Source organism: Larimichthys crocea, chromosome XI, assembly GCF_000972845.2.
Source record: "Larimichthys crocea isolate SSNF chromosome XI, L_crocea_2.0, whole genome shotgun sequence".
NCBI classification, from domain to species: Eukaryota; Metazoa; Chordata; class Actinopteri; family Sciaenidae; genus Larimichthys; species Larimichthys crocea.
In genome coordinates this window covers 14741528-14768164 of record NC_040021.1, presented here as the reverse complement: position 1 = coordinate 14768164, position 26637 = coordinate 14741528, and the positions used below count along the sequence as shown (strand labels likewise).

At 43.5% G+C, this 26637-nt stretch overlaps 3 protein-coding genes across 5 annotated transcripts; 1 reads left to right on the top strand and 2 right to left on the bottom strand.

Annotated features, from left to right (window-relative positions):
* Positions 1 to 133: 133 nt before the first annotated feature.
* On the bottom strand, positions 134 to 7328 carry actr10 (actin related protein 10). Its single transcript, XM_027284545.1, has 13 exons — positions 7092 to 7328; positions 5960 to 6032; positions 5779 to 5861; positions 5591 to 5699; positions 5344 to 5451; positions 4715 to 4782; positions 4465 to 4544; positions 3727 to 3762; positions 2977 to 3056; positions 2818 to 2891; positions 2586 to 2667; positions 1093 to 1294; positions 134 to 904 (listed from the first exon to the last, which is right to left on the bottom strand). Exons 1-13 carry the CDS (start codon positions 7166 to 7168, stop codon positions 723 to 725), a joined length of 1254 nt encoding a protein of 417 aa, XP_027140346.1. The 5' UTR covers positions 7169 to 7328; the 3' UTR covers positions 134 to 722.
* Positions 7329 to 8898: 1570 nt separating this feature from the next.
* On the top strand, positions 8899 to 19343 carry armh4 (armadillo like helical domain containing 4). Of its 3 annotated transcripts, none has more exons than XM_019263231.2 (8): positions 8899 to 9141; positions 10214 to 11151; positions 12380 to 12772; positions 13113 to 13262; positions 13366 to 13524; positions 13690 to 13721; positions 13982 to 14116; positions 14226 to 19343. In XM_019263231.2, the coding sequence occupies exons 2-8, from the start codon at positions 10236 to 10238 to the stop codon at positions 14298 to 14300; spliced, it is 1860 nt and encodes a 619-aa protein (XP_019118776.2). In that variant the 5' UTR covers positions 8899 to 9141; positions 10214 to 10235; the 3' UTR covers positions 14301 to 19343. The 3 variants fall into 3 exon arrangements, with proteins under 3 accessions (XP_019118776.2, XP_019118775.2, XP_019118774.2); XM_019263230.2 differs by having other exon boundaries at positions 8900 to 9141; positions 10217 to 11151; positions 13982 to 14131; XM_019263229.2 differs by having other exon boundaries at positions 8900 to 9141; positions 13982 to 14131.
* Positions 19344 to 19681: 338 nt separating this feature from the next.
* On the bottom strand, positions 19682 to 24498 carry naa30 (N-alpha-acetyltransferase 30, NatC catalytic subunit). The gene is made up of 4 exons (XM_027284111.1): positions 23107 to 24498; positions 22346 to 22469; positions 22078 to 22133; positions 19682 to 20369 (listed from the first exon to the last, which is right to left on the bottom strand). Exons 1-4 carry the CDS (start codon positions 23968 to 23970, stop codon positions 20232 to 20234), a joined length of 1182 nt encoding a protein of 393 aa, XP_027139912.1. The 5' UTR covers positions 23971 to 24498; the 3' UTR covers positions 19682 to 20231.
* Between the last annotated feature and the right edge of the window lie 2139 nt (positions 24499 to 26637).

Here is a 26637-nt window from a genome sequence, read left to right as displayed (position 1 = left end):
AGGGTGGACAACATAGATCTCTGTGGTGTAGCATATGCAAAGTCTGCTGACCTCATCATACTACCAGGAAATTTCCACCAGGCTTTAACATGAAAAGCCACTAATATAGCTGGAATAACTGAGAACACATCTGTGAGGGGAGTATGGCCTTTATTAAGTCCAAACAATAAATAAGTGAGACACCATGGGCCATTACCGTTAAAATCCATCAGATTTCCACACTTTGATACATTACACTGGTATAACATCTGTTTTCTCCAAAGTTTAGCAATATGTTCTGTTGTTTTTCTGATAAATGGGTGAGTCAAGCTCAACTTGGTCATTATTGGAAACATTCCTAGTGAAAGTGATGTCAAAAAAATCCAGAGTGGAGCCAGCGTGAGCACGTACAAGTTCAGCGTATTGCTCAATAAGACTTCAAATGAAAGAAGACATGGCTAAAAGTAGCACAGGAACTTTTTCAAATTTTAACACTGCAATCTCTGAATAACATCAACGTAATCTGTTCTGTCTGGTAAGGTCAGAAACCAGCTCGCCTGATCATCAAACAGTCCACAATCAGTGCATACAAAAACGCAGGTGTGACTATTAGACGTTACAAACATCTGGAGCTGTTTGTGGAGTTAATACGTGAACAAGATGTTACATTTAAAGATTACTGAACTTGTTCTCTCGGTTAGAATAAACGAGAGTACAGGGTTTGAAATGTCTTACGGCACATTTTACTTCTCTGTGGAGAAGGCTCTCTTCATGAGTGGAGGAGGGGTCTTTCCTGCTTCGTAGAGGGATTCAGGAGGAGGGGAGCTCAAACAGCACCAGTCTGGGATGCGGCCTGTCTGGTTGTAGTAGTCTCGTGACACCGACCTGCTGCCCAGGATGTCCTGCAGTGCCCCGAAGATAGCACCTGTAGAGAAGAGAATCATATGAACACAGACTTTCCAAATGATATGAGAGGCCACAAACAAAAACCTGAAAAAGGCTGACATATGGTCTCTAAAGTATGCTGAAGATTTTTTTTAAAATTCTGCTCACTCAGAAAGCCTTCAGCTCTGCAGGTTTTGATAAATATTTAAATAAAACCTCATATCTGACCTCCGAGCCAGGCGGTGCAATTGGGCTTGGCAGGTGGAGCGTGTATACGCAAGCTCTTGCTGGCCAGCACGTTGCTGTACTTGGGTTTCTCCACCAGGAGGCGTATCTCAGCCAGCAACCGGTGCAGGAAACCGGGCAGCATGGCTGTGCCTCCGATCACCACCAGATTCTCAGAAAGGACCTTGCGTGCGTCGATGGGGCACTACAGGAAAACATATGCACAGATTTTTTACCACATTAGATGATGTACAGATGAGTCACCTGTTTTTTTTCCCAGCATGATATGACTTTAGAGAGAGATTACAATGAAAACAGCCGTCTATGTCGGCAGCCTTTGCTTTATGGTGCAATGGATATGCTTCTTTAATTTTAAGAATTTTAATACATGACAGAAAAAATACACTAAACGACCACCGTCCACTTCTTCGTCAGTGCATTAGGAGAAAAGATGAGGCAGGAGGAAGCAGCAGTTCTACAGGACAGGTGCAGACTGAAACTAAATGTGATGGATGAAAGGAGCTGAAGCGGGCATTACTGCAGCGCCTTCTCTTGCGTGTAGAGCCTTAATCATATATCAATATCAATATATCCTGAGTGGAGTACTGCACAGATTTAAACCTATCTGCTGCTACAGTCAAAGTCTGAGGCTGCTGCTCGACCTACTGAGATTAATTAGGCTGTCGGGCGCCGACTTGATCCCCACACGGGACAACAGATCCGCTCTCAGTTACATGATGCTGGCCACTGCCGAGTGTTGCCGTGGCAACCACACTGAGTCAAACTGCACGCTCGACTCCTATATGGAGCAAAAAAACTGGGTTGCTGCATTCCTCCTGACAAAGATAGTCAAGGGTTACAGCGGGATAATTAAGAATAAACTCTGTCTGATATCCACCAAGAGAGAGGCGAAATCTTCAAATCAAATGATGTCAACCAAGGTACAAAAGATGGTTAGGAGGGCCAGGTAAGATCACACGTTACCACAACAGGTGGAATAATTTTGAATAACTAGATTGTTGAATAAGTTCAGTAAAAGCAAGAGATGTCAAGGTATTGTAACGGCGTCAATTACTCAATTGGATTTGGATTTTGTGGTATTTGTGTGAAAGAAATAAGAATGCAGTGCAGACAGATGTATTAGACCCTGTGATTAAAGGCGTTAAGCTTTAAACGACGTGCTTGTCACAATCGGGCAAGAACACCCGCTTACATAACATACATACACAACACATAGCTAAGGTGTGCGGAGGTTAAAAAAGGATGGAAGATGGCTCTACAGATTTCAACAAAACTGGGATCTTTAATGTTTTTTTTTTTTTTCAAAAGGTGAAAGTAGGCCAGAGTTAAGACTTGCTTCCTATGGAGGTTTGTTTCTGTCATGACAAAGAAAGAAAGAACTTTGATGTACAGCTCTACTGTTTTAAGTCTTCCACATGATTTATCTCCAAACTGCATCATCCTGCACGCACACATCTACAAATCTTTTTTCCTACCTTGACCAGAGCGTCAAGTATCAGAGAGGCCACACTCTTCTCTTCATTGTCCTGTTCAAACAGGATCTCCATCACAGAGTCCCTGCAGAAAAAAATATATATACAGAAAATCAATGAGTGAATACTTTGTGATAGAAATCTCATTTTACAGATAGACATGACAAAGTGAACACAAAAAACACAAGCAAATATCTCAGACAGTGAAAGATTCTGGCATTATTGGGTGAACTACCTGATTGATCCTTTGACGTGCAGGATTTTCTCACCATCCAGAGGGTAATCGACATCTGGAGGAGGGGCTGGACGCTACAAACAAGAAGGAAGAAGTGTAAAGAAATATACAGCAGTGTGTTACTTAATGCAAACAGTGTACAAACAGCATTTCACTTACCTCAGCTGTACCTTCCAGGTTAAACTTGGCCTCCTGGATCTTGAGGCCTCTCTGCAGGTCACTGACAAAGCATGTTCTGACTGCACGAAGAAAAGAAAAAAACCTGTGAGTACGCATGAAAACTAAAAGCCAAGACTAAACTCAGGATGAACCCTTCAAGCAGTGTCCTCAGTGACTGTGGGTAATGTTAGCGACTGATACTAAATAAAAAAGTTAGAAGATATAAACTGCACGCCAGTCCTCAATAAAAACTTTAACTACATCATTTCCACGGGCTTGTTATGTAGCATATATTACATAGCTTTATTATTATTATGATTTTTATGACGTACAAGTAAATTATGAATCACACTTTCTGTGCAATTTATAGACTTTTTTTTCCAGACATAAATAAAATGAGACTTATCATAAACCCATAAACACTGAATTAGCGTAAAAAAGTACAAAATTACAGTGGGCTGCCAAAATAAAGTCTGCTTTTGTTTAAGAGAGTTAACATATTCATGGAATCAGGAGTGGTATGCACAGTCGGGTCGCCTAAATTCCTTGCTGATAACATTTTGGCAGGTCAGATCTGCTCGTATAATATTATAGTGGAGGAATTGTAAAGAGGAAGCAGCGTTAGTCTCAAAAGGAAGTGCCATCTTTGAAGGGAATAAACAATAAGTATGATCGATTACCCTCACAGGAGCCAGTGAGATTTGAAATGAAGAAAACAAAATGAAATAAAAACAGCTCAGTCTTACTTACCCTTGATATCCTCTACGGTCTCCTCTGGGATGGTTCCTGAAGACAAAAAGATGAAAAAGAGATATAAATGAAGTGAAACTTAATTTTCTTCGGCTCACTTGTGCATAAATCGGCCGTTTTACTCCCAAGTAAGATTTATGATGAGGCTGAATCAGCGTTTGGGGGAATGTGCGAGCCGACACTGCAGCAAATGACAAGTCGAATATGACTTTACGGCTTTGAACATCGCTGCAGAAGAAATTTTGTCACTACTGACGTACAGACTGTTTACGAATCCTGGCTCCACTTGAGATTTTGGGATCTGAAGTCCATTTCTCATTTTTCTCCCCAGGTCTTTCACAGTGTTAATTTGTGTGATTGCAGAGATCTCAGCCCTTCTGTGCTTACTGCAGAAGTCCAGCTTGTTCAACAGTCCAGTCGAGTGAGTCGGCCGGCTGGCCGGCTGTCTGTCTGCCTTAATTATTGATGCATATGTGTTAAGCTGCTCTCACTCTGCTGTGCTGTAGACCTCAAAGCTGAACATGACTCAGTTTCCTCCAAGTGTGGAGAGAATAGACTGTGTGCATATGTATAATTGAGATTAGGGAGACACTTAAATTGTCACACAGAAACGAGTTCTTCTTATGAATCGTAAATGATGCATAATGGATCAAAGTCGTTAGATTTTTCCATATTGACGTTAGTTTATCCATTTCAAAAGACAAAGACACACAGTGTGTGGTATTTTTCTGTAATTACCAATGACAGCTGGTACACTCTGCCCGGTGGTGCTGTCTGTGTCCACGGTGCACTGTTCCACAAGAAGTCCATCTAATTCTCTACAAGAAACACAGACACATGCAGGTTACGGGAGGAAACAAGCACATGGATCCATTTTACAGTCACACGATTTTCAATCCAAACTGAACAAAGCGTAAAAAATACAAATGTTTCTTTTTATAGTACTCCGACAAATGCAAAGTCACACACTCCTCTTAAATCTACTTACTTATGGATGGCTTTCCCTCCCAAAGGCAAAGCCTCCCAGGCTGGCAGAATAGGAGTGCACTCGTAAACCTGATTTCACAGTTAAGGTGGTATAAGTATAAATCCCATAACTCAAAGTTTACTTTTCTTAAATCTTATTTTCCATTGATATCACAAATGAAATATCATTAAAAAGCACATCAACAGTGAGACAGCAATTTGTGCACAGCAGCCTCAGTTTGCTGCTTCTTACTGAATCTGAACCTGGTAACGGACATCTAACCTAGCTCCTTCCAAAAGCTGCAAAAAACAAAAACAAATTGTGATTTATTAAGCAGCGGGTTAACGCACTCAAGCTACTGAGTGACCGACAGCACTCTGAACTCATGTTCACATAGTGAGAGCTTTGCCAGCTTTGCACACTTTCAGAACTCTGAACAAAACCCAGCTGACTCTGATGTACTCATGACTAAACTCCTGCCTGACAAGATGCTACAATGTGATTCATTCAAATTAGAAACAGATGGCTAGCGTAAACATGTCCTGGAAGACTAACTGAGATTAAGTTGAAATGAATCAAATAAGAAAGCAAACAGATCTATTCTCTAGGCAGCTGGACAATTCCTTTAAAGGGTGGCAGGGAAAGGATACAGGTAGGACCAGCGTCTCAGTGTAGCCACAGTCCATCACCAGAGCAGAGTTGATGCCCAAAGTCATGATGGCCATGAGGTGACTGGGGGCAAACAGCACAGAGGGCACCTGGAAAACACCGTCAAAGAATAACAATTAGCACGCTCAATGCACACTGCAGCTTACACGTATACACTTATAAAACCTTAAGTTTTATGAGCACAGAGCTTAAATGTCTGTGTGATTTTTCAATAAAACGTTGACGTACCTCAAACTGTTTGAAGAAAACCTTGGTGAGCGTCTCCCTGAAGTGAGACGGACAGAGGATGGACTCGATGATGACCACTCTTCTGTCGCGAGGGTTCACCAACAGGTGCCTGATTGAGACGAACGGGAGGACAAAGACTTGATGACACTCTCTTACAATGAATAACTAATGCGGCAGCAGACTCTCACCTGAAGTACAGCAAATGGATGAACTCTTTGAGGATGACATAAAGCTCTTCTGTGTTGATGTTGTACTGAACCACTTTGACGGCCTGAAAGTGAGACATTCCACACCACGTTATTATATTTAGCAATTTCTAAACTGCTTTACAAACCATTACACTCGGCAAAGCACAGCGGCATCTCACACCTGTTGCTGTCCTGGTTTCCGGATTTCGCTCGGAATGATGAACCTGGGTCCCGTTTCCCCCGCAAAGCCACATCTGCGAAAATAAAGACAAAAGTCATTGGTAGATATTGTAGATATTTATGATATGATGCAATAATATTCAGTAATGGCTCATACATATAACATAATAAAAGAAAAACTGAAACAAAGACCAAACACGGCAAGGAACAAAGACCTAAAGTGCCACATGATAATGTTTTTAAAATCCTAAATAAAACTGCAGCTCTGTGTCAAATGCTGTGGGGCAGCGACTGATGGACAAAGACTTCATTATTATTATTATTTTAAAAAAAAAGAGAGTCCATTTGATCTTCATGTGACTCGCCTTAGGCCAGTTTCTCATCTTTACTTGAACAGCTCAGGCTACAAACCCAGCGAGATGACACATATTACGTAGCACTGAAGTATTTTATAGTGTTTTTTATTTTTATTTCCAGTTTTCTGTTCACTGTAAATACACTAAATGTGTGAAGATATGAAAAGTCATAATAATAAAGAAGTGACTTTTTTTTTAAAATCAGAGAGCTATCAGTCATTTTACGACAGACAAATGACAACAATCTGCTCTGGTCTGAAGAAGCTAGACTTTTCTAACATGAAATAGTAGCGTCAACACTGGTGTGTCCTGTGTATGAAAATTAAAAAATAATTCACTTTCCATCAGTAAAACAAAGCTCCTGTATTTCCAGCCACATCATCCTGATAGTTAGCCAGTTTTAGCTTTATCATTGTCTGAACTGTAACGTCACTAAAACACGAACATGTTCGGCATGTTCAGCTTTTCTTTAATTATTTTTTTTGCAGTGCAGCTCGGCTTAATGTTGTCAGCTCCATGTTGTTGTTGTTGTTGTTGTTGTTGTTGTTGTTTACTTTTCGGCTTTAGCTCTAAACTGGCATCAATGCTAACGTTAGCTCGACACTGCAGTGACTGTAGCCTTTACTCTCGACCCTGACCCCTGACCCGTTTTTACCCAAACCTAACCAGCTGTGCATGATGTGTGTCACACTCAGCCTCGTGTCAGACCTGAGGTGACACGCAGGATTATTTAAACACAACAGACGGCACGTTAGCATATCGTGCTAACTGACTCACTTCGTGTACGCTGCTCCCAGGTCAATGACGATCGCAGTCTTCTCTCCTCCGCTCCCCAATCCATCAAACAAAGGCATTTTATGTCTCTACCTCACGACTAACGTCAACACTCGGCGTTAAAACTGGCAAATTTGCATCGCATCAAAGAGATAAAACAACAACAGAAAAATCTGTTGTCTTCCGGTTGGGCCGGGCTGTCTCCTCGGAAACGTGATGACGTCAAACGGAGGCGCGCGCCTGATCAAAATGTGCTTTATATTAAAAATATTCAGATTGATGGAAACTTCCTGTTCAACCAGTGCGTTTCAGATGAGTCACACGTTTTTAGAAATAGCCCACTGACTGTTCAAAATACATTTTTTATCAGCTTACATCATTTTTCAGACATTGCGGATATATACGGAAGCCCTAAAAGGCCATACATACATACATTTTATTCCACCCGTTTTCTCGTGATAACGAGATAACTTATTCGAGATCTCGAGAAAACAAAACGATAGTCTAGTGTATTAAATCAAGTGCGCTCGTATTACAGAATGTATGGCAAATGCATGTAGTCCATTTTACAGAGCGAGCAAACCTATTATGCCACTGTAAAATCCCTTTGATACATAATTTCTAAAAAGTTTTATATACTTGATCTCAGGACTGGAGTGAGGATTAGCCAAAGTGTATCAACCTTTGTCAGAAATTATGGATCAAAGACATTTTGAGTAAATATTGCACATGTTTGTTTTCTCGAGATCTCGAAATAATTATCTCGTTATCACAGGAAAATGGAGGAAATTATCTCGTTATCACGGGAAAACGGGTGGAATAAAATGTATGTATGTATGGCCTTTTAGGGCTTCCGTATATATATTGTTGTTTTACATATATCTTCTTTAAAACACTGAAACTCCATGTATTCTAGGAGAGACCAGGAACAGCTGAAGTGCTGTAACCACTTGAGTCTCATTGAATGAAAATTAAACAGAAGTTATGCGTCATAAAAGGGCTGATTTTTTCTTTATTTTTTTTAAATGTCCTTCTGACTGTTGAAGTACACTGATGCTGATGATGTAACCGCACTGGGCCACCACAGGAGGTCACTGGAACTTTTTCTGTATACCCCGACTAGAAGTCTGCTCCAGTTTTACTGAACTGTCCATGAAAGGTTTTCATATAAGTTTATATCTTCGTCCCCGCATCACAATTCCCTAAATACAAGCGATTATTGTACCATGCCATCATTGAATTGAATGGATCAAGTGTCACCCATTTCCTGCCTAGATATCCCACCTCCAGTCCCTTCATTTCTAATAACACCTCCAATATGTTTGACTTTTTCAGAGTTCACTTGTTAGGAAGTAAAACACACTTCAGATCATGCATTTGTGCAGACATTTGCTGCAGGACATGTAACTTGTGTTGTGCTGTGACTTATGAACTTATTATACTAAGTTCTCGTGCATGCACCTGCTTCTGTGTGACAATCGTTTGCAGAAGGGTTTTAATCATGACTATTGATTATTGACATTTAGAACTGATTTACAATCAATCAGCAGATAAACACAGCTTTTAATTTAATCAGTGTGCTAAGATCTTGGTGATTAAATCAATGTAGCATTTTAAAAAGTGTCATATAATATTTAACTTACAGCGGGGGGGAAAGGGATCTGAAATTAAATAATAAAAAGAAAAAGCTGCCACAACCTTCTCTGAAATAAATAAATAAATAAATAAATAAATAAAAGTAGGGAGTGAAAAATCAACGTGGACTAGATGCACTGTAAGGTTTATCAGGTGTCAAAGCAGTCATCCTGCAGATTTGAAGCATTTGGTGGCAGCACTTGTGAAGCAGGCGGACATACGTAGAGAAGACTGAGACTTTGAGTCAGTGACGCTGAGCTGCACAACAACAAGCCTCTCCTTCAGCCTCTTCCACACCAGACCATCCTGAATCTACATCCGTACGAGCTGCATCTATCCTTTCTTTTTCTTTCTTCTTTTTCTTTTTTTTTGCACACTGCAAGAGAAGCTCACCGCGATCCGTCATGGACTCTGAAAGGTAATTTGATTTCTTAATTATTATGTGAATCTCGCTCTCCTGTGTTTAAATGTGATGATGCGTTTTTTTTAAAGGGGGTTTTGCATTCTAGTCTCTCTAATGTGAGGCTGGGATTAGCTCCACTGTGGTAATTCTTGTGCAGTCAAGGTTGGAGACATTTGTTTACAGTGCAAGATGCTCGAGCGATGGTGTTGTCAGGTGGTTTACTTGCACGAGCATACGGGCATAAAGAGTGCGTTAACTGTATTGATCACACGGTGGAGGTGCGCAGACAGTAAAGTGGGTTGTATTTTGTTGGACTGTGCATCATCAAGGCTGGAGGATGGATGATTTCTCTCAGACGTTTTGTCTGACTCAGGGTGTCACCCTGTCACATCCCTGCTTCCACAGCAGTGATTGATTGATCAGGTGATTAATGCTGTCATTTCATGTGAAGCAACACATGCGCCATACACAGCAGTTGCATGCCTTGTTTTTTTAAATCTAATGTGATGTTTGATAATGTGCATGAAAATGCCTTCCCTCTCTTTATTTCTGTAGAGAGAAAATGTGAAAATGTAACATTCGTGGATCCATCTGTAGAGCATCCTGGAGGATAGAAAATCTGCTGCTATTTATAGGTGAAGTGCGGAGGGGTGCTAAGGATTGCTGTGTCAGATTCCCACTCTCTCCGCCTCTCTCTCCCTCTGTGTGTGTGTGTGTGTGTGCATGCATGTGCATTTCTCTCCTAATACAAAGAAAAAAAGAACAGAAGAGTCTGAGATGAAAAGGAATTTCATCCAAATTATTCAAAAATGCTGCAACTGCAGCATCAAAGCATATGCAGGCGGAACTGCACAGTTAATCCTGTTCTCTCTGGTTATCACAGGCTACATGAAGTTCTCACTTTTGCATTCTGACCGTATAATCTGCCGCTGCACACCTTGGTAATGTGTCCTGTCACATTGGCTTCCCTCCCATACACTGCCACCTCTGCTTTGTCTCTCTGTCCACAGGCAGAAGTTGCAGGTAGGTTGACTGGTTCACACCTCAGTTAACCCTATTAGCGTTTGTCATTTGCGTCCACTCTCAGCAGGCACTGAGACAAGAGAGAGATGTTGATGTTTGGGATGCTCCATCGCCTCCTCCTGGCTGGGACCTGTCTCTGTGTCTATGGAACCCCTGTCCGCCTCCCAGACCTCACCCTCACGCAGGAGAGCGAGTGTGACGGGCAGTGTGCCAGCTCAGTAACAACAGTTGGGTCAACGCACACCACAGATGTGAAGTCAGAACCCTCAGATACAGAACATGTGACTGGCCTGATATTAAATGTAGGTGCAGGAGGAGGGGTTGGCCTGCATGGACGACCCGAAGGGACAGCCTCAGTGACGCAGACGACAGAAAACGGGGACAGTCTTGATGGAAGATCTGGGCCGAGTGATGCTGGTGGAGCGGCATGGAGCCAAAACAGCGAGGTAAAGAAGGTCGGTAGCACATCTGAGATGGGAGACGCTCAAAGGCAGTCGAAGGCAGCTTCAGTGCAGCCTGTTGATCCAGAGGGTAAAAAGGAGGACGTACCTGTCACCAGTGAGCCTATTTTAAGTCCTAAAGGTGGGAGGAAGCAGTTGGACATAGCCGTGAGTACCACAAGGTTGACTTCAGATGGATTTCTCACCTCCTCCACTGCACCAGCACAGCTGAGAATCACATCCAGGGAGAGCAAACCCCAACGTGGGGAGGATCGAACAAAACTACCCGGTTATGGTGATTCTCTCAAGGATAAAGACCCAGACACAAGTTTGCCATCCTCTACAGAATCCTCAAATCCTGGAGAACGGATCCAGAAGCTGACATCCCACAGTCCCATCCCTCCTTCAGTTTTCGCCTCCACACCTTTGTCAATTTGGGGCCATGATGGAGCTACAATATCCTCCCTCCCAGACCCTCTATTAGCTGAAATTGGACCAAACCTGATGCCCAAAGAGGATGGACCAGAAAGCCTATGGACTGAGGCAGCGAGGCCCGGAGGAGGTGAGTCATAAAAATGAAAAAAAAAAAAAAAAAGCATGATTAAGTGTTGATGTAAAAAAATAGCCATGCATGGTTTTCTATTGAGGTAAAACTTTCTGTAATCCCATTATTAGTCATTAATTCAACTTTAGACACACAACACCCCCCTCAAAGTGATGTATGGTGCAGGCTGCAGTCATAGTCACCCTATAGAATTCCCCTTACAACAAGCTGCATTTTCCAGCTTGCTGGAGTTTGCAGGGTATCAGTAGGCTTCATTAAAAAGTGAGGCGGAAATGAAAGCGACACGTCTACTGGCAGAGATTGCCTTTGATGATTGGCAAAGAAGGAGCCCGCTTTTCCACGCTCCACTTTGAACCCCAGCTGGGACCCGTGGCAGTCTAATTACTTTCTATTCCTGACTGGAGCCTAAAAAAAATAAAGAGAACACACACAGAACTGCCAGGAAAAGGCTGATGGCAGGGTGTGTTATACAAGTCTTTGGAGGATTCGGGATTCAACCCTTTTTCCCGCTATCTATAACCCCCCCATGCACACACACACACCCTAAACCCTCTTTTCCTTCCTTCCCAACCTCCACATACCCCATCCAAATGATTGTAAAGAAGCAGGCAGGTTATTATTCAGTGTGGCAGCAGAGAAAAATGGATTAAAGGAGCCTTGTCTGAGCCAATATGTGTTCCCGCCGTCCATTTGGGGGTTGTCTGTTTGATGAAGCTTCCCAAAAGAAAAGAAGCTGACAAAAAAAACCCAGCATTATGTAAAAGGTCTTTATAAGCATTTTTCAGCTTACTTTAGAAATGCTTTGGACTAAAGGAAATGCCTGTGAGATGTGCAGTTTTTTTCCCCCTGTGACAGCCCCCCTCTGTGGTAGCTTCTTATCAAGCAAGAACCATTTTTCAAACAATCCCCCTTTCATCGTGCCTTAGCTGCTCTGTAAACTCGAGTTCAGGTTCGGAACGGGGCTCTGAGTGGGTTCAAATGCTCCTAATGAGAAAACTGGTTCAACACATTCTGTCATAAAGCGTTGTATGCTGACTATAGTTGGATGTGAAGAGACTGCAACTTGTCCTCATTCATTTGGCCCAGTTCACTCACCAAAGTGAACCTGATCACAAAAACAGTTCGCTGACTTTTACCAGAGCAATCCTGCCCTTTGGAGATTAAATACCATGCCACGTATCCTGACCCTCATTCTGCCTCTGTGCTTGTGTTGACATGATTACAGTGGACACTGCGGTCCCGCTGTCCCAAGATGAAGCCACAGAGGGCACCATGTCATCAGAGGCTCTTCCTCTCATCTTTGAGCCTTTTGAAGATGTCACACCAGAGGGGGCACCGGCCGAAGCGGCGGCAGTGGTCACGCTGGTGCCCGGCAGTGCTCAGCCTCCTGCTGCCATGGCGACCGGAGGAATGCCTCTGTCAGAGGTGGACTTGGACCAGCTGGTCACCTTGGAGACAGACAGCGACGGCCCCTCGCACGCTCCGCCCCTGCTGATGCCAGACTGGATGTCACCTTGGCAGACGTCTGGCGCTGAGCTGTTGGAGCCAATCAGTTCCTCGGGTCCGTCTGTTTCACCGCGGCAAGCCGGAACTGAGCCGGAGGATCACTCTGAGAGAGGTGAGACAGGTGATGTGGCAGGACCAGAACGAATGAATGAATCTCAATGTCAACATCATGCTCTGTGGAACAATTACTTAATGTACCATGATGCTGTTTTTGCACCTTTTTTTAAAAACCAGTCACATGAACTTCATAGATTTGATATCTACAAATTAATTTCTCGAGTGGCTTGGATGTGAACTGGCACCAGTGGGTGCACAGACCAATCCTCTCACACACTGTCAGGTGTTAAAATGAGCTGTGAGTTGTAGATGCAGTTGTATACGCAGTGTGAAAACCTCCAGCTCTCTTCACTTTCTGCGTGTGCCGGAGAATTTAATTAATTTATGACATGTAGGTGCTGTGAGGACACAGAACCTCAAGGCGAATTTGCCCACCGCCGGCCCCTCCTTCTCATCCTTCCAACATGCTAGGACAACGGTAACCATGGCAACCCATCGGCCGGTGCACAAATCCAGATCAGGGTTAGAGGAGATGGAGTCTGAGGGTAAGATGAGTTTTATTGCCAACGGAAAAACAATTTCATTTTAATTAGGATCTTTCTTTTTTTTTATAGAGTCGATGACTTTTTTTTATTTTGTTCCCTGCAGAGGAGGCAGACGAAGACGAGGACGATGAAAACTCGGAGGAATCTGTGGAGGATGAGAGCGAAGAGGACCTAACAGAACCACCTAAAACATCCTCAACGCAGCCTCCATACAGCCTCATCCCTCCACCTCCTGTCTGGGTTCAACGCAACCAGGGCCTGAGTATGAGATGGTTTTCTAAATCAGCTGTTTGCAAGCCTGTCAATTTAACTATTGCATTTAATGCTCATATATACATCACCAGAAACATTTAAACTGCTACCAGTATAAGAGAGAAATAGTTTTGTAGGACATTGCCCTAATAAATCTTTGGCTCTTTTCTTCCAGTGCGGAGCTGGGTCGAGCTGATCAGAGAAAAGGTAAGACTGCCCCCTGCTGTCCTTGAAAGGTCCTAGGCATCCATCAAGTGGTTTAAAAGATAAATCTGACAATATTCTCTATTTTTATTATTGACCTAAACTAACAATAAATGATCCCTCTAATAAATAATCACTAGAACATCCAAATGTGGATTAATCCACAGCTGAAAGTAGTCCACAACAAATTGCCTGCTTGGGGTAGTAACTGGATGAGACATGTTTACGTTTCATTTTGACCTCTGCGTCTCCACCCTCGGCAGGCGGGTTATGTGTCTGGGATGTTGGCCCCCGTGGGCATTGGCATCACTGGGGCCCTGCTTATCGTCGGCGCCCTCTACAGCATCAGAATGATTCACCGCAAAAGGAGGAACAGCTTCAAACACCAGAGGAGGAAGGTCAGGCAACCAGAGGTCAATACCCTATTTGTATTTATAACTTGTTTTAGTAGTTTCGCTTGTTATTGAGGATCAGTCTTTTATTGAGTATTATATATTTCCTCCCCAGCAACCTCGAGATCCTGGGACCAGCCGTCAGGACCAGGCCATGCTGCTGGCTGACAGCTCTGAGGATGAGTTCTGATAAGACCCTTTTTTGGCTACTTACGTCTGTGACCAATGGCTGATGCTCCTGTAAAGGAGGCTCAGCGAAACACCCCCCCATCGCTATGACTACCGCATCTCCAATCACCCTGGGCTGTTTGGCTATGACTCATCTGATCCACAGTGTGACATAGTATAGGGCACAATTTGCACAGGCTGCACAAAGGTCAGCTTTGTATCCCCCCCGTTTCTAAAAGTACCAACATGAGCACTTTTCTGAATGTTGTCAGGTCATGTCGACTCTAATTATTTGGCAGGGCTGATGTGATGCACTTTGACATAAAAAAATTACATTGCTGCTCGTAAAAGCAAGATGCATTAGCAGGTTATTGGCAGGATGAAACTATTGCCGGTATATTGAGGTTTTGGCTTCGTGGAGTCGAGGGGGAAAGTGTGGACCAGTGGGCTTCTGTCAAGTAATAAAAAAAGGGCTGTAGAAGAGTTACATTACATAAACTATGTAAATACCTGTACTGTATGTAGCTGACTTGGGGTCAGTCATGTTAGTGTAAATAAAGTTTTATTTCTTGGTACACATCTAAGATATTTAAAGATGAACATTTTAGTGAATTGATTTGCTTTCTTGCCAAGAAAACATCGACACATAGCATAAAGCCTGGGGGAAATAGCAACCTGGCTCTGTCCAAAGACACCAAAACCTCTGAACCAGAACCTCTGAAAGCTTACTAATGAACACATTTGTTTAACTCGTACAAAAAAATGAAGGATAAAAAAACTACAATTTGCTGTTTTACAGGGGTCATGTGCCAAACTGTTACTTGGTGGGGAGCATTGACTATTGAGTCGTTGTTGTTTACCTTAAAACTGCTAACCAAGATGTAACAGGTTAATTAATGAACTTTAAAGACACTGGTTGACAGATTGTGTTACATTTGGACAGAGCCATGCTAGCTCATCCCCTGTCCGTTTCCAGTCTCTCTGCTAAGCTAAGCTAAGCTAAGCTAAGCTAAGTTAAGCTAAGCTAACTGGCTGTAACGTTTATTTATCAGAAAAACACAAGACTGGTATCTATCTTCTTGTCTAAATCTTGGCAAGAAAAAGAATAATTTCCTAAAATGATGAACTATTTCCTAAAGCAAGATTTCCGCACATTTCAGAAATCTTTACATACAATTTCATTTGAATTAATGCTTCGTTTAAATGTGAATTTTGTGGAAATGTAAATGTTTTATTCAAAAGGCATTTGTTCATAAAAGTTACTGTGAGACGCACATACAAAATACCATAATCCTACAAGTATGTAGCATAAAACAGATTTTGATGTACAATATAACTCCGATATGACTTCATTCTTTTGCCACTTGCAAAACGTTTCTTTTTTTCTTTTTTTTTTTTTAAGTGCATGACTTTGTCTTAGTCTATTCGTACACAGACCCGTTTGCAGAGATTTCTCTCTAACGAGAGAAGAGCTCCTGTTGGCTGGAAAAGCACAAACATTGAAGACACTGGGGCAGAAGTTAATTTCACAACTGAATTCCTTTTTAACCTGCTCATTTTGCACAATGGTGGCTTTTGTGTTAATCTAGTCCAGACGAGGACGTGGATAACGGAGACATTTTGGCTGACACGTTCAGCTCAAAGAATGTCACATTGCTGAGTTGCAATGAGTTGTAGTCACATAAAGTCCTTACATTTTTGGAGAAAATAATAAATTTAATAAAAAAAACTTTTCTGCTGCAGTTCAGAAAATTACACTACATGTTTGTTATACCAACGAAGATAGCGTACGGTCTTGTCTTTTTGTTTAAAGAAAATATATTTTCTGTAACTTCATGAGCCATCTGATATGCTTAATGTACAACTGCCTGTTTATATGCAATAATACTGTTTTAGGGTAAGTGTGATGTAAAACAGTGGACACTTTGTCTCTTTATGTAGATATCAAACAGGATGTGATGAAATAAACAATTCTTTTAGATGTCTGATTGAGACTCTTTCTTATCAAGTGTGAATTATGTTTTTTTAAATGAAAACCACTCCAGACAGCAGACAAGATAACCCAGTTTACAGCATTAAAAAAATCAAATAATTTATTTCTGTGTTCTTTTTCCACATTAAATAAAAGCTATCGGACATTTCCAGATCAAAATCAAGAGAGGGGACAGGGAAGAGGGACAGGGGAAATGGAAAATCTGACATGCAAAAAAAACCTTTTGCTCTCCCCTTTTGCACGCTTCGTGGGTGGTGTTGGAGGCGGTGCTGGCCCACCCCGAAAAAAAAATGCAGGAAGCCCCTGTGGTTGGCTAGTTGGTTGTATGGACCACAGCTTTTTGTGGCACAGCCAAGACAAATCTTGTTTATCTGACCAACAAACTGGTTTCTGGGGGGGGGAATTTATGATTGTAACACTCAAAATGTAGGATGGCAGATGTCACCCCAGGTGAGGAAAGAGAATTGGGGGGGGGGGTCGTGATTGTTAGAAAAAGCCACCTGGATACCGCAGTGTCGTCCAGGACGAGGAAGAAGAAAAACAAAAAAAGACTGCTTCTAACATCTGTGAACACTGAACTGGCATGTCAAGTCAAAACTTATTCCAAATGCATTGTCAGAGAGAGAGAGCTGAGTAAAACTATGCAACACGACAAGCCATGGCTACAAACTGATATTGATGACGAAGCCCTTCAGTCTGTGATCATAGTCTAAACAGAGCCCTTTGGCTCTTTGCGACAGGCTGTAATGCCCATACACCTAATGGAACTGCCAGAGTTTCACAGGAGTAAAACAAAACAAAACAAAAAAAAAAGACCCTTTTCCTTCAAAATCTAAAAACACCTCTTCATACTGATACACTGGTTTGAAAGCGTGAGATTGGGTCATTTTGTGAGGGGTTACCTATCCTGTCCTTTTGTCCATCAGTAGTGACTGTGTGAGGGAAGAAAAGGCCGGGACAGCGATGGGACACAAGAAGAAGGAAAGCAAGTGTCCAACACAGAGACTGAAGATTTAAAACCAGGGAGGAGTTTAGGAGGGTGAAATCTGAACAGCGTCAGATGAGCAGTAATAGTCGGTGTTCGGTGGTCTAGAGCGTTTTCATATGACCGCTATGAAGCGCTCAGAATTCTCGTTACACCTTTGGATGGGCCAAAGTAGCACAGAAATTAAAAAATAAAAATCAAATCTGACAAATCAACCCAAACCGCCCCCTTCCCAACAGATGATTCACAAAAAAAAACAAAAACAAAAAAAAAACACATGCTCTCAATATATCCATTGAATAGAACAACACTCGTATACAAATCTGAAAAAAAAAAAGGTCATCTGATCCATTGCTCCATATGCACATAGACACAAACTTACATACATACACAGGCTGTTATATGGGTGGAAACTCTGTAAACATCTATGCTCCCTTTCAGTCCTGGGCTCCTCCTGGGATGAAAAGGGGGAAATAAACCGGAAACATGAACACGGTCCTGTAGTGTCGTTCATCGATCTGACTACCGTGAATGTTTCCTGGAGACATTGAGTTTTGTTCTGTAGTCAATATTGTGTAGCAGATTGTAACTCTGATTTTTCAGCTGTGCTGCGTGGCAGTGTCTTTGCGGTGCTTTCTACTCTGAATATTGCAGGCAGGATAAAAGCACACAGATGCCCAATTGCATAATTTGAGGCGCTACGAGGAAAAAAAAAAAAAAAAAAAAGTTACTTAAAATTGCATTCACCAGCTGTGATATAGGGCGTCTTTTAATGTTTCATTTAGGGTTTTATCTCCCCTCAACTATCACTCAAAGTGTCTCCTGCCTCTTCTACCGCATAACTTGAATCCTGGAAGGCTAAAAAACAAAAAGGGATTTTATTTTCCTTCCTATTTTTCTCTTACGTCTGAAGCCAAACACCTTAAAAGGTGCTTTTTTTTTCTGTGCAGGGCCTCTGAAAGAAGATAAATTATAGTCTAGCAGTACAGATCCACACCGACACATTCGTACATACACAAACACACTGCAGCAATTTTCAAAGAAGTGCATCTGACCTTTGTTCATTTTACTTTTTTTAAAGAAATAAAAAAGCGGCTGAAGCAAACTTTCTTTGCCATATTTAGTGTGGATTTGGAACGTCCGGGTGCATCTATGACATGTTCCATGCTGGAGGATCTTAAGATGTTAGCGAGGTTGGTTGTGCATCGAGTTAGGGCACCTGGGAAGTGCATTGTGGACTCAGCCGCTTACGCAGCAGCGTGAGGTTATACAGGTGTAGACAATCTAAATAAACTGAAAGCGAACACAAGAATAAAATATAATCTGCTAAGAATACTTGTCTATTTTTCCTTTTTTTATCAAGAGATAAACACGCACGCACGCACGCACACACACACACACACACTCACAGCATACTCAAACAGGAATCCAGCATGTAACACTTAGCGTCTGGTGTGGTGTCAAAGCGCAGGCCAGAACCGGACCGAGCCTGCCACGTGACGCGCGTTAGAGCGCGCAGATCACTGCAGTTGTGGCCGATTGCGTGCTTGATGGACTGAGTGGCACTTGCAATGAGGGGGTGAGTAATCTTAGAAAAAAAAAAAGGAGCAAACTGAGATGGTTAGGACACATTTGAACACACCATCGTTGGCAAGGAAGTCTCTTTGAGAGACACCATTTTCTCCTTTGTGGGAACTTTGTAGCAGCTGGCAGTGCATTTAGGGAAAAACAAGTTTAGAGAGGAAAAGTCCTCACCCATACCTTTAGGGTTTGATGATGAGATATTTGACAGATCCACCAGTTGGGCAACAGTTTGAGGCGCTCATGGAGTGATTTGTTTCGATCAACGTGCTCTGCACCAAACACAGGGTCGGGGGTTTGGATGGGTTAGCCTCAGACTGGGTTAATCAACACGCGCTCTTTCACACTTTTTAACCCCCCTCCCACACACACAAAAAAAATAAACGCATGCATATCTTTACAGGCTTCAGTCCTGGAGGCTGAGGCAGGTGATAGATAGAAACAGCAGCAGGGAGCAGCTGCGCCCACTGGACAGGATGAGAAACAAACAAACAAACAAAAAAAAACCCAACACACACAGACAGTACGCAGAAATCCAACCAAGCGTGCGCTCGCACAGTCGCACAAACACGTTTCACTTGCTCATCAACCACGCTACATGTACAACATGCGCACGAAAACAGACCAACAGAAGACTTACCCCCCCCTCCTCCCACCCACCCAAAAAAACAAAACAAAAAATGAGGCGGTACAAACACACAGTCATACTATAGCTTTTCCAACAACCATCCAACTTACAAGGTTAAAAAAGAAACACAAAAATAAACTCCACAAATATTTTCTTCCCAGTCTTTTTTTTTTTTTTTTTTTTCCCCCCTGTTTTCCTTTTTTTCACTTGGGGTTGTTTTTTTTTTTGCCGCCCTGCTTTCCTTGTTTTCACGTGTGGTTGTTTTTTTCTTTAAGTCTGTGTTTGTCCTGTGGAGGATTTGGTGTGGTGCCGAGTCCTCTGCGGTTTTGTTTCTTTTTCGGACGCACGTCCTCAGCTTGAGCTCGCTTTGAACAACACCTCACGTCCCCGGTCGATGCGGCATCCGAGTTTGAAGGTCAAAAAAAGGTCGCCTAGTACCCCCCAGTCAAGGTCATCCCAGAGACCACCCTCACTCGCCCCCTCTCCTCGTCACAGAAAGTATCAGGGGCCCCTTCATGAAAACATCAGGTGGGATGTCGGTCCGTTTCTGCCTAAACAACAGTTGTTCGGAGGTCAAGGACAAAAAGAGGGTGTTTGCGGTGTTTATGCATACCTATGTGCATACTCCTGTGTGTGTATGTGTGTGTGTGTGTGTGTGTGTATAAGAGTGAAATGACCAGGGCAGAGCTGAGGCTGTCAAGCTGATAGTATAACGAGGTGAACAGCACCCGCTGTCCCGTCCTTCCCCGTCCCCCTCTTCATTCCTCTAGCGGAGCCACAGTTTGAGCCGCAGCGCGTCCACTCCGTTCAGGTAGTATCTGAACAGCCGCTTGTCTCTGACAAAACCCAAGTTCTCGTACAGCTTCAGGGCTGATTTGTTGGTGATTTCAGTCTCCAATACAACCTGGGGGAACACACAGACGAGCCATGTCAGTACACTGCTGTATGCGTGAGTGGACAAGCTTACAACATGATATAAAAGTCAGGCTCAACCCCCACGACTCTAAACCTGGCTCAGTTTCATGTTGTATCTTGTCAGCTAGGAAGGTAGTCATAGATACGAAGAGTCCGCTGGGTTTTACATAATTATGTAATTATGAAAAGTATGCGTACAAGGCCAAGGAGAACTGGCTTGAAGGCACATGATGTCATAGATGTAGTGGCGTGGGGGGGGTCAAGAATAGTTTCAGTGAGTAAGCCAGCATCTAATTACACCCCAACATCTCATGTTCTATTTCTATGCATCCTGAATACACACAAAGTGTAAGACATCTTTGTGTCTGAGCAGACATTTTTTTTGCAGTACAACTATAAACTGTGACAGTGAGCCAGCATGAACAATACAAGGACCCTGAAACTGAAGCAGCTGAATACAGCCGTGACCCGTCTCCCTTTGAGACACTTTCTTCACAGTAAAACTCTGAAACTTTGACAAATCCTGTAGTGTTTGTCCAAATGTTTCACCCACCTTAAAAGACATAAACCCAAGTGTTTTTTTTATTGATCAGCGTTCAGTAGAAGTACCCTTTCCCAGCAGCTATTAGTTTCTATTCATTGCACTACAATTTGCCTCCGTTATTTATTTCTATGCTTGAGATTGGTGATCCGCTACAGCGACCTTCGGTAGCGTTGCACATTTTTGATTCACACATATATATTATTACGTTTAAATGCCGCCGCACGAGGAGGTAGTTCAGCAAGCTTTCTTGTCTTTGTTCGTTTGCATTTATATGCAAAGCACCCCGAGAAACTAAAACACTTTATACAAAGTGAATTTGGTCGGCGCGGGATGTTTTCCTACGAGTGTGTGGGAGCACCAACAAAGCCATGATTCAATTAAATACTTATTTAAATTCAATGGTATGCTCTGGAAACATGATTGTTAGTGTGAAGTGATGCAGTTTAATCAACCTGTAATACATGCATGCTTTAAAAAAAAATAAAAAATAAATCTTCCAGGACATAAGTTCTGCTAAAAAACTGCAAGACACTTACATTCTGTGCAGTAAAAAAAGATTTCTATCCAAGTGTGGCCTGAACTGCGCTTCTACCTCAAGCATCTGAAATATTTTAAAAATCTAATGCGTGTGTTGTGTTGTAGAGCAGGTGAGCGAGTACGAGGCTATTCAGGGAGAAGCAGAGCAAGTGAAATAGTTTTGTAGTAGAAGGAAGATAGGCTTGAGTAGCTGATTATCACACCAAGGTTACCCCGCAGACTATGATAAGTGAAAGGACGGGGGAATAAAAGTGGGCCTTGAAACAGGGAGAGTTTCTTTTCTTTTGGTTCAAGCTCACACGGAGGATTTGGTGGTGTGCCAAACACCAAACTAAGAGAGAGCCAAAAGTTTACTTCAGTATTATAGTGTATTTTTTTTATTTTTACCATGTTTTTCCATGTATTTCTACCCTCCTCTAGCCTGCGGTCTATATTAACACTGCGAGTGAATACTCCGGCATGATGCCTGCGCACGTTGGCGCAAACTCATAAATGTGTTTCGCGTTTTTCCCTCAAGAACTTTGATTTTCTCTGCATGTGCAAAAATATGTAAACTGAACTGTAAACGTGAACTGATTTCGATGTCCTCCAGTGGGAACGGGTGTATGTGTCTTACCTCATCACAGTCTCCCTCCACCATGGCATAGATGGCCTTCTTCACCAGATTAGTACCTGACAGAGAAGTTGAAGTCAGTGACGGCACACAAATGAACACTTGACGTCTGATAGTGTATGAAATGCAAAAGGTATGCACAGGGACTCGGTTGTATATCTTATCTAAATGTTGCATTTGCATAGAGAGATTTGGATGTCAAAGAAAAGCACAAAAGACGCTGTTGCACAACTCCACGTTATGACATTCTGTGCACGGGTCGTGATCTCACCGATGCTTTTCCTTCTGTGTTTCGAGTCCACGGCCAGCATGGCAATGTAGCCACGACGAAACATCTTCTTGTGCATGTCAAGCTTACAAACTATGGCTCCGACACACTCCTGCTCCACCATGGCCTGTGACAGACACACACACACATACACACACAACAGTTAAGTGTCTACTGGGGTGGCAGCTGAAGGCCTTAGCGACACAGTTGCTGTCATCCTGCCAGTTCTGCCGGCTCTCCAAAGCTGACCTCTGACCTTTATTTCATGGCACTTCCTCTTATGTCACACACGGCGTTCCAGACAAACTGGAACTGGAAGTTTACGACCTTGAGGCTCAGGAGGATAAACAAAGAGAGGACAGTGTCTTTTTCAAAGTTGGGAACGCTTAAATGGATGCTGCGGGTGCACGAGGAAAACATCAATTAAAAGCGCAGCACTCTCTACTGAAGCCGGAGAGTAAAGACTCTTTGCCCTTAAAGTCTCGTACACATGACGGGACACAAGATCCATGTATCAGTGATGAACTCTGCTTGATCGGACAGCTATTAACCCAGACTGAAATGCTGAAAACTAACACATATGTGATAGAAAAGTGGTGTGTCATCACAGAGACATGTGTGTGTAGCTTCAATACATGTCAGCACTATGTCTAACACACACTGACAGGTGAGGTACATGCAGTCACACCCAGCACGCTCCTGAACCCTGATGGACACAGTGACAGAGATGATTTCCTTCACATGGTTTCAAGTGTTGCACTCACCAGAAAGCAGAGCTGCGGCCAGTTGTGGATGAAGTACCTGTACGTGTAAATTGAATAAGGCTCAGACAAGTCCTTGGTGATCAGTCTCATGATCCACGGCATCTGAAGCTCGGACTCGTAGCGGACATAGCGGATGCCGTGGCTCTCCTCTTCCGCTCGACCGGGAGAGCCGCTCAGGTCGAGCCGGGCCAGCTCTGCGGTTGGCGGCTGATGCGGGTCGGCGTGGCTCTCCTGTCCGCCGGGCCCCGGAGCGTCCGGCGGCCCGACGCTCGGCGGTCTCGGCGGCTCCGTGTGATCAAACCCCTCTCCCTTCCCTTCGTCCCTGGGGTGGCCGTGGGCCGCCTCAGCTCTCGTGAAACCCGGCATCCCGTTCATGCTATTGTTAACCAGGGGCGAGTGGCTGCCGTTTTTGGAGAAGGGGCTGTGGCCTTCGTGTTGGCAATGCTCACTATTGTTTCTGGCGGCCGGAGCCTCTTCATTGCTGCCGCTGCTGCTGCTGTCACAGTTGTCCACGGACGGTCTCGGATTGTCTGGCCGGTTTCCTGCGTGCTGGTGGCTGTCAGCGTCCTCCGAGGGGCTCGCCAAGCCGTTCAGCTGCTGCTGCTCTCGGGCTTGCATTTTCAGGTGCAGCGCCGCCGGGCTAGCTCGAGCTAGCATGTTTTTCTGCTTACTCTTGACCGACGTTTGGACGTCGCTCACCGGCTGCGACTTCTTCCCCGTGTCGGCGGGTGCACGCTCCTCCCTGTGGCAGGCCGGCTCTCCGTCTCCGCCCGCCGGCTCCGCGCTCCCAGCCCCGGGGAAAGGAGGAATCTCAGCCGGGGATGCGGGCAGTGCGCTACTAGGCCCAGGCGGCACTGTGGCCATCCCACCGCATTAAGGTGGAGATCGACGCGTGGGAAAACGTTGAACACAATCTCATCCACAAGGCGAGGGAGATATGCAGCCGGTATACGCGTCAGATCGCCGATTATTACATAAATCCGAGGCTTTCTGGGGCGACGGAGTTTCCGCTGGCGACGCTTGTCGCTGCTTTCTCCTCGATTTCCCTGCTGCCGCAAAGTGCTGTCGCAGCAAACGCCATTGCAACAGCAGGCAGACACGTTTTACGACAGTGGTGTAACGCATGACAGATGCACACAGCACAGCTCAGGCCTTCAGTGCTTGCTTTAGTAGTCATCTGCATCCATTCATCTAATGCACTGATGTGATTTATGAGGCGGGAATGTGAATAAAAAGTCTAAAAACAGCATGCAACAAGATGATTGCAAGCATAGGATCATAATAAGAGAAGAACACACAAGCATGCTGATTTAAAATCATGTTTTTATAATTCAATGTGATGTTTTCAATGGTTAGAAGTTACTAAATCTGTCTTCTTTTCCAGGCTGCACTCAACTTTTATAATCTAAGTTCTAGTATAACCTGATTTTATTTTGGACCATTTAAAAAATGTAAAACTGGCTCAATAGTAAAAGGTTCAGAGCTCTGTTCTGACCAGCAGAGGACAAACTTTATTGTTTAGCTTTTTGTAACACCGCTGCAGTCTGTCCAGTAGATGTCGCCAGTAGATCAGTAGTTTTGTTTTTGCAAGTTTATTTTGAGTAACGTGCAAAGCTGTGACGTTTCCTTTTTCATTTCACTGTATCTGATAAATATGATACACGTGAGTTATTTGCAGACTACAGTTATAATACAAGACACGACAGGTGCATTTTCCTTCACTGAGACTTGAGACAACCGCACTTAAATGTTAACAAGGTTTCTGACAGAGTCACTGAAGTAATTCAAGTTTGAGATAGAAAAAAAAAACAATAAATACAAATGTACATGCTTCAAAAATCTTTAATTCTGTCAGGTGATTCTAGGCCAGCCGTACTTATTGCTGCACTTCATGTCCTTGTCCTACTGTACCTTGATTGTTTCCTTTTTTGTAAGTTGCTTTGAAAACAAATGCCAGCTAAATAGACACATATTAAGCCATGCCTCTACAGCTAAACACTGCACTTACGTCACCCTAAAAACATCATGAACTTCCCTGTAGATAGGAAAGTAAAATGTTTGGTATATATATTTTTAAATTATTCTTTTATATTGAGGACAATGAAAACAAATCAAAAGGAGCCCAGTCAGATTTGAGACGGAAATCATGACTCAGACTCGACTGAAAACGACCTCAAAGAATGAGACATGTAAAATGTTTGTCCCAGTTTATCCGCAGGGTGGTGTGGCCCGTTCTAGGTGGCAGCGTTGCACCATCCTGTCCTCAAGCACACCCATGTGCTCAGAGGTGGATCACTGTTGGTGTGAACTTTCAAGTGCAATTCTGCCTTATTTCATATATATGTACTGTGAGGAAACTAGATGCTTCCATTGAGCTATACATAGATGATAAATAGATGCTATAAGAGACACCTTCTCCTCTGTCCTACATTGAACTACCTTGAACATACGCGTGCTTGATATGTGGAAAGAGAGAGTCATGTTTTGTTTGTAGATGTATGTCACAGAGACTGAGAGATAGACAGGGAGAGAGACGGCCCATTGAAAGCTAAGCCTAGGGGCTGAGAACTCTCTGAAGAGCTGGAATCAGACATGCACAATCAGTTCCCCCTCTTCAAATCTCCTTTACAGGCCTATCTACTTGAACAGGCTTCTCTTAATTACTTTCTCTATCACTTAGCGAGCTGTGCCTGGGACTAGGAGCAGCAGCATCTTGCCAGAGACACTTGGCTGGTTTGAATCCATATTTATATATCTTCTTTCTCACAATCATGTCCCATACCTTCTTTCTCTCCCCCCCTTCCTGCTTTCATTCTACGCCTCTCTTGTCTCTCCGTGGCTCTCCCCATACTGTCTTTACCCTTCTCCAAATATCTCCAGGGCGTCAGTTGCGTCATGTGACTGGTGTGCTTGTGATTACAGCAGTTGGCAACTGTACTGATCTATGACGGAGAACGCAAAATACCTTGAAAAAAAAAAGACAGCTTGTAAAGGAGTATAAGGTCAGTGTGGGGCTTGTCAGAGAGTGGCAACATGCTCAGGGCAGCCCAGGCGGACAATGACACCCAAATGCCCTCCTCCTTCAAAAGTCTCTCCTCGTCTTTCTGTCTGTCTGAACCGGTCTCAGGGGCTGGAGGCCAACCATTGGACCCCCCTCCTCCCCCTCCTCCTTCTCTCTCTCGTACTCCTGCCTGTCACATTGGCTCACTCCACTGACTTGCTTGTGTCCTCCTCCTCCTTCTTCTTTTTAATTTTTTTTTTTTTTTTCTGTTTGGCGTCTGGTCCACTAGAGCTGTATTTAATTAGTTTCTGTTGGGTTAATTAGAGGCAAAAGTTAGGGGGTCGGACCAGAACAAAAGCGGGTCAGGCTGGACGGATGCAGGTGCTCCTGTGTGGTTGCCAGATTCCTCCGTTCAGATTAAGATGGCTGCAAATTGTCTGGAGTATTGGGGAGAGGGAGAGAGAGCCACCAGTGAATCGCAGGGGAGGAGGTTTTCCATCACATATGGGATGGCAGCGCCTTACACGCCC